The sequence below is a fragment of the Aegilops tauschii genome, unplaced genomic scaffold, assembly GCF_002575655.3.
Source record: "Aegilops tauschii subsp. strangulata cultivar AL8/78 unplaced genomic scaffold, Aet v6.0 ptg001176l_obj, whole genome shotgun sequence".
NCBI lineage: Eukaryota > Viridiplantae > Streptophyta > Magnoliopsida > Poales > Poaceae > Aegilops > Aegilops tauschii.
In genome coordinates this window covers 8,566-16,658 of record NW_027333381.1, presented here as the reverse complement: position 1 = coordinate 16,658, position 8,093 = coordinate 8,566, and the positions used below count along the sequence as shown (strand labels likewise).

The 8,093-nt window shown below is 40.8% G+C and overlaps 1 protein-coding gene across 1 annotated transcript; it reads left to right on the top strand.

Moving 5' to 3' along the window:
- The first annotated feature begins 736 nt into the window (after positions 1–736).
- LOC109787334 (uncharacterized) lies at positions 737–5,931 on the top strand. The gene is made up of 12 exons (XM_073506403.1): positions 737–782; positions 893–946; positions 1,620–1,784; positions 1,889–2,029; positions 2,287–2,426; positions 2,544–2,630; positions 2,727–2,858; positions 3,877–4,029; positions 4,764–4,865; positions 5,118–5,285; positions 5,380–5,459; positions 5,690–5,931. Exons 1-12 carry the CDS (start codon positions 737–739, stop codon positions 5,733–5,735), a joined length of 1,314 nt encoding a protein of 437 aa, XP_073362504.1. The 3' UTR covers positions 5,736–5,931.
- The last annotated feature ends 2,162 nt before the right edge of the window (positions 5,932–8,093 follow it).

Genomic DNA, 8,093 nt, shown 5'->3' with positions numbered 1-8,093 from the left:
TCATTATGTTAGAAACTTAGCGTAGTATTGTAGTAGTACCGGACAATTGCGTATAGGGTCAAGCTGAGTACATGTGTGGCAGTAGAAGTTGGGCCTTAGATCCATTCTACTAATTTTGTCATTGGGTTCTCTTTGGTGGTTGGGCTACAAAGCAGCTATATGTCCATAGTAAAAACAGAAATTCCATATTCACGGAAACGGAATGTTCCATTTCCATGCATGTTCCACCGGAAAACACCGTTCCGTTTTTGTTTCCGTTTCCGCATAAAAAAAGTTCCATTTCCACTTCCGTTTTGCAAATTTCCGTTTCCGTTTTCATATTTCCTCTTCATTAATAAATTTTGTGTTCCGCGTTACTAGGCGCCAGGGATGATAATGGACCGGTCCACTCCATTTTCATCCCTGGCGCCTAGTAACGCGGAACACAAAATTTATTCCCCTCTCCCTTCCACTCCCCAGTAGGCATTCCCGTAAACCAGGTCTGCGTACACCCACGAGAGGGCCGCGGCCTGAGCCACGGCCCACAGCCGTGCGCCGGGTCCAGCGTGCACCAAATAAACCACATCAAAAAAAACAAATAAACCACAGCGAGAGAGCGAGGGAGGATGTCCAAATTCCAACCCCCCGCTTGCATTCCAGTTTTCAAAAGAAAAAAAAGAAAACGCTCGCAACCGGCGAAGCCTTCTTCTGGAAGCCTCCCTGCCGGCCACTGCGACGAGCGCGAGGCCGCCCGCCCATGGCTCCGCCGTTCGTCTACGCCCGCAGCTCCGGCGAAGGCACGGGTGCGGCGAAGCTCCCCTCCCCTTCCACTCCCTCTCTCTCTTCGACTCTCTCCGTCTCTCTCTCTCTAAGCAGGGGCGATTTGCCCCGCGCGCTTAATTTGTGTGTGCAGCTCACGACGCGGCCCTGCGAGCGGCCTTCTACGGCGACCTCCGGCGTCTCAGAGGTTGGCCTCTCCTCCTCTTCCTCCTCCCCATCCCCATGCTCCTGGGCCTCCCCGGGCCTCGCTTGGCCATAATTTGTTGGGTTGTGCTAGGGTTTTGCTCTGGCTGCGGCCGTGATCGAGTTCCCGGCGGCTGGATTAGGTATGTCGTTACAGGATGAGATGGTGCAATTGCCACCGCTGTTCTGTTAGCCACACCAATTCGGGTCCTATTTGATTTGTAGGACACTGTTAATTTGTAGGACACTGTTAATTACTCTCCGAATTATGAAAAACATATCGTGCCATTGTGTACTGTTTATTGGGAATCTGCTTAACACAAGTCATTACACGGGGTACATGTTATGCCATTATGATCAGAGCACTGTTTTTTTTTTGGTCAAGTCTATGCACTGATTGATTCACTGTGTGTCCAAGACTTGATGCAGATGTCAAACCTTTAGGGTACCCTCCAACCCCTCTTTAGTTCACTCAAGCGAACTAAATTTCCAAAATCACAAATTTTAGTTCATTCCCTTGATGCTCATGGTTTGCATCCTTGCTTGACTTAGTGGGGTTCTTGTCCATCTATGCAACACATTTGGGATCCTTTTCTTTTGGTTGTCTAGCAAGTTATAATTTGGCAATTTGCTTCAATAATATATTGATATGCTTGGGTGTTTGCTTTGGGTGAAAGGTGCTGTAAAGAGTCTTGCTGACCCAAGGGCGGTCTTCTCTTTTTTCAACAAGGGTGGCCTTGGTGTGCTGCACCTCGCACCCGTCAGAGGGCATATTGAAGTTTGCAAGTACTTGGTGGAGGAACTGGGAGGAGATGTGAATGCTCCTGCTCCTGGAGTTGGAGGTCTTTATCTAACCATTTTCCCTTTTATGGAAATTGGCATCTGTCATGTCTATGTTTGGCACCATGGGTTGTCTCAATTGTGTTGTTGTGCTTTTTGGTTGCAGACTTTGCAGGCGTGACACCCTTTATGACATCTGTTCAGTCCGACGATGTTTCAACTGTGAAGTATTTGCTTGATCGTGGCGGTGACCTAACTAAAGCAGATGGTAAAGGACGCACTGTTCTCCATCATGCAGCAACCGTAGGTAGCTCCCTGGCTCCTCACCCATGCAATTTTCGCTGTGTAGGGCACTCCAATAATACTATTGTAGAAGAAAAATATTGTAGTCATTTTTCATAGAGTTAATATAGATCTCTTTTCTGAAATATAATTAGTCAAAGTTGGATAAAATTGTCCCATCTATGTTTTATGCCATGGTGGTCACTTTACTAGCAGTTACTGCGCTGCTGTACACTCAGATGTGGAGCCACATGACTTATGGAATTATTTTATTCACGGCAGGAAGCTGTAAGGTTACTGAGTTCCTACTTTCAAAAGGAGTACCTGTTGACATACACTATGGCTATGGTACACCACTCCATCTAGCTGCTACCAATGAACAAGATAAAATAGTGAAGATTTTGTTGGAACACCATGCAGATGTATATAACCCTTACCATTTCTTATTTTCATATTTTGTTTTTTAGATTTTGTTCCTTTGTTTTTTATGATAATTATTACTCTTGGACCATAGAGAAATTCTCATGTTTTTCTTTCAGGCTAACACCAGTGTCACCAGTTTGGGTTCTGCGTTGATGGGTGCTCTTTTATGCCGTTCATTGAAGTGCATGAAGCTGCTGATTAAGGCCAGTATTCTATTGTCTATATTTGTTCATTGTTATGTTCTGATTTTACACCGAGATGGAACCATGAAATGTTTTATTCCACAATCCTTTTCACAGGGTGGTGCTGATGTCAATCGGATGACCACACTTCTGATGACTCCGTTAGTGTTCACTGCAGGGCGCAAAGACTACACCAACTTTATGCAATTTCTGTTAAAGGCAGGAGCGGATCCTAATATTCCTAATGGTGTATGTTTTCCTTATTTTCTTGATCTATTGTACTAAAACTTATGCTGACAGTATTATTCAACTCTTAAGGAGGATAGTTAAGCTTTAGCAATGAATTCATGGTGCTTTTAGTCTTTGACTATGTGATGAGAAGTTTGCATTTATCTATGTGCAGGCAATAGGTAGGCGTGTGAGCTATAATTTTAACGGTTTATATCAACAAATGCATATTGATGTTGTTGACTAAAAGAAGTTTGACTTAGGAGAAAACTAGAAAATATTTTGGAATGAAGTAGCAAATTTTGAGTTCTGGAGCATCCTCTGTTCTGTGCAATCCTATATATATGTATATCGTTAGTCTGAAATGTTTTTGAATATGGTGGATGTCCTTGTATTGAGCCCACAGATAGCCAAGATATGTCAGTGTTTCTCTATTTAATATGAGCCCGGTGCTTAACTTAACAGTTGATGAGATAGCGACATCTCATAATGCAGCATTCAGGCTTCAGGGTAGCCGCATTTTCCGAATGTACTCATCCAGCAATCACTAAAATGACTTGACTTCTCTTAGCTTACTTTATGTTGTTTTGTTCATCCCAGCGGTTGGTACTTTTTCAATTACTCTAAAGTGTCAAATTAAAATTCATGTATAGCTATTTGTCCTTGTTGTTTTTATCTATATAATTCATGGGGACTCCTAAAGGGCATGCCACTAAAAATTATTGTTGCTTCTCAATTTCAATTCTTGCTGAAATGCCTGTTTTTAATCCCTTGCTGAAGGATGGCCTTTTGGTATGTTGTCGGAGTATATTGACTGTTTAAATTGCTACTAGAATTTAGAAATGCTTGCTGGGATAAATCCTGGTTGAAACATTTGGTACCAACATTATGTAAACCCTGGTTCTCTCCCATGGCATTGCAGTTTATTATATGGGTTATATCTTTTCATAATTTTCATATTCTTTTACTGCATTCTATAGGGTCCTTTAGTTATGTAGTTAATTTCAAAAGAGTTGACATTTTTCCTTTTGTTGCCCAGTTTGGTAGGTTACCAATAGAGCATGCTGCTAGACGTGACTGTATGGAACAAGTTGAAATGCTGTTTCCTTTGACTTCCCCAATTCCATCTATCCCAAACTGGAGTATAGATGGAATCATCTCATATGAAAAATTTGAAAGTGCAAAGCCACTGGTACGTTATTTGTTGCTGTTGCGCCCCGTGGATAAATTTTACTCCCTCATATATTGGTTGTAATAACATCTTATATTATGGGACGGAGGGACTACTTGAATGGCGGGTCATATTTTTTGCTCGCCAGTCCTGAATTTGTCCGTCAACTGTTATGACTTGGACTTACTATATATGCATGAGATCACACTTAAAATGATAGTCATCACCTTTTTATGGTTTTTCTTCAGAGCATCACCTCATCATAACCATTAAATTGAAGTAGTTAAAGCTCTTAGAACAAACTACCAATTATAATTTTGGAAGGACCAGATTTGGACCCCTTATTAGTTCTTGGCTGTTCAATGGTTCAAAAAAAGTAACTTGGTTGTTCAGTATCGATTCATGAACTGCTGTAAACTTCTCGTCATGCGTAGTCTTCAAGAGACAGGAGTGCTTTACAAGCATATATACTGTCGATGTGAAGTTGTGAACTGTGAAATATACAAATATAGACAATGTGCTATACAGCTATACTTGTGATCAAATTCTTGTTGTGTGAGTAACTGCTGCCTTTTGCTGTGCTATACAGCTATACTTGAGAAATTACCTCAATGTGCACTTTGCATTGCAGCATAAGCATATCAGATACGAAGCTACGGCGAATGTGTAACAGAGTTGTTAAGTTTCTGTTTTAATTGGAATATCTTTGAAACGAAGCTTCATTCCTAAATTTTTTGCATTGTTCTATCATTCAGGATCAGAGGCACCTTGAGCGAGCAAAAGCTATATTCAAGTCACAGGCATATTATGCATTCAGGCTGAAGGACTATAAGTTCGCATCAAAATCATATGATCTGGTAAGCCCCTTAAACCTTATCTATGGACAATGGTGGTTTAGAAGGTGGCATTTTTCTAGTGACCGGTTGCAGAACATTATTTGTTTGCTAACAAGGTTTCTAATATTGTTCTCTAGTTTCCCTGTTTATTATCTGTTAATTTGCCATTATGATGTATTTCTGTTGGATTAATATTATTTTGGAGGACTAATCTTCCTAACCTGTCATCATGAGAAGATAATCGCATAACCTGTTGTGTTTGACCGACCATAGGCAATAGATGCCGCAGCGAGTGCAACATTGTACGCAAACAGGAGTCTTTGTAAACTGATGTTGGACGATGGTGAAGGTGCTCTGTCAGATGCTCTCAGCTGCAGAATGCTGCGACCTAACTGGGCAAAAGCTTGCTACCGTCAGGCTGCAGCTCACATGCTTCTCAAAGTGAGTTACTACACGTCTAGCTTGCCATCGTGTTTCCCTACTCTACAATCTATTATGCATTCGCTCACATGCCTTTGATGTGCTCTACGTCTAGGAGTATAACCAAGCTTGTGACGCTCTCCTGGATGCTCAAAAATTAGATCCTGGAAACATAGAGGTGGAGAGAGAGCTACGGTAATCTACCGTCTTGTACTTGTATCTTTTGAAGCATGAATGATATGTACTTCCATACTAACGACCAGCAGTTTGCACACTGGACCAACGCGTCGAATTCCATTATACCTACAATTCAAGTTCACCAAACTGGAGACTAACATTTCCATTTCAATTTTTGGTGCTATTGTTCCATATAGCTCTGTGGGTTAAAGCTGAAATTTGTTCCATTTTGGTTTAACACTGTACAGGAAAGCCAGGGAATTAATGAAAGCTCCTGATGAAGCTGACAAGTGAAGCATGGTGGTTAGCATGAGAGTAGAGATTGTGCTTTATGCTTTGTCAGGCAAAAGTTCTTTTGGCTTGCATTAGAGTAGTTGCTCAAACTGAATGTGATGGTACTTATGCGAGTAGAAGACAGAGGTGCTGTAAAACTTGCTCACTTGTGTAGAAAAGAGCTGAATCAGGCAGGAAGCTGGAGTGCTGAAATGTGGATGGGAATTTACCACTTGAGTTAACTAATTAGAAGTTTTATTGAATCTAGCACAAATGCCTGACGTGAACGATGTTTCCTTATGAATTTTGAATATCTTCCAAGTTTTCATTCTGTAGTTGAGAACAGAAAAACTGAAATAGTACCACCCTTTCATTTGCATCTTCCAACATTTTAGGGCCATTCAGTCATTCTCAGTTACATGAGGAAGATTCTATTCAACATGGTTGCTGGCTCATTGCTTCTGCGAATAAGCATGCACTCCTCTACATATTGATTGTTTCAGTAATAATACATTTATAAACATCATCTGGATTGCAAAGTTTCTTTATAATTGTACATCTCAAGATCAATTGGCTAGAGAAGTAGCAGCTAGTGACTACTGTAGATGAAAAAGATTACTGTACATCGGCTGGAATTGCATTGGATGCATCCATGCCAGGGAGTACCTCTGTTCCGAAATATAAGTCTTTTTATAGATTCCACTACGAATTACATATGGATGTATATAGACATATTTTAGAATGTAGATTTACTAATTTTGCTCCGTATGTAGTCCGCATTGAAATCTCTAAAAAGACTTATATTTAGGAACGGAGGGAGTACCTTGCAAATTCCGCTGAGAAATCATACATGCAGATGATGGGTACAACGCCCATACCTCATTGAAACACAATAACGGCTTCCTTGTTCGTGTAAAATGGTGAAAGAATTAGAGTTTGAGCATAATTACTAATTCAAATTGGTTCAAATCCTCGAGACCCTAATCTACATGCCTTCTACAAAAATGGAGAAATTTCAAATAAATTTGGAGGATCGTCAAGCATATGATGCCTACAAGTCGTGGAATGTGATCACTGGCTTAAATGTCTAGGGGTTAAACATATGAGACTGATCTGTGCCCTGTCAAAGACACTTTAAGCTCTCAACATGTGCAGTTTAGCACATTTTTTTTGCAACATTGCTCTTAATGACCAATTTTATGAAGCTGAAGTAAATTTTCTAGTCGTCCAAAAAAGTAGCTGAAGTAATTTTTTTTCCTTTTAGATCATCACAAATTATACAATATATTCTCATATTGTATTTATTGATGTTTCATATGTCCATATGTTTTCTATCACTACTGGGAAAATCGTCGTTACCGAGTACATTGTTGTTTGCCGAGTACCAGACCACGGGATCACGATAAAGGCCATGTAAGCCGAGTGTGGCTCTCGGCAGACAACAGGACACGACACACGCCGGTAGTTGCCGAGTCTCTGCTACAATGTGCTCGGCAAAAATAGAACACTCGGTTTATGTGATGTATGCCAAGATCCTCTGCTACGGCACTCGGCAAACAAGTGCCAGGTGGCACTGCTGACGGTGTCCTGGATGAAGGACTTCATATCCAAACCAGGTGTGGTTCCTAGTGCATTGGATCCCATGGCTATCTATTGTGACAACACTGGTGTCATGGCCATTGTCAAAGAGCCACTGTCTCACAAGAAAACCAAGCATATCAAATATTTCTTTAACTCCATCCGTGACTACGTCAAGGAAGGTGACATAAAGATTTGCAAACTTCATACGGTTCTGAATGTTGCAAACCCGTTGACCAAACCTCTTCCACGAGAAAAAACATGATCAACACCAAAACTCCATGGGTGTTAGATTTGTAACAATGTAAACTTAGATTATTGATTCTAGTGCAAGTGAGAGACTATTGGTAATATGCCCTAGAGGCAATAATAAAGTTGTTACTATCATATTTCCTTGTTCTTGATAAGTGTTTGTTCTTTATGCTATAATTGGATAACCGAAAACTCAAATACATGTGTGGATACATAAAAAAAATTGTGTCCCTAGTAAGCCTCCACTAGACTAGCTCGTTGATTAAAGATGGTTAAGGTTTCCTAGCCATAGACATGAGTTGTCATTTAATAACAAGGTCAGATCATTACAAAATGATGTGATGGACAGATCACAAGCCTAGCATCTGATCGTGTCACTAAGTTTAAATTGCTACAACTTTCTTAATGTCAAGTATCTGTTCCATAGCCCATGAGATCATGGCACTCCCTAGTACCGAAAAAAATGCTTTGTGGGCATCAATTGTCACTTCGTAAATAGGTGATCATAAAGAAGCTCTTCGGGTATCTCGGAAGGTACTTGTTGGGTTG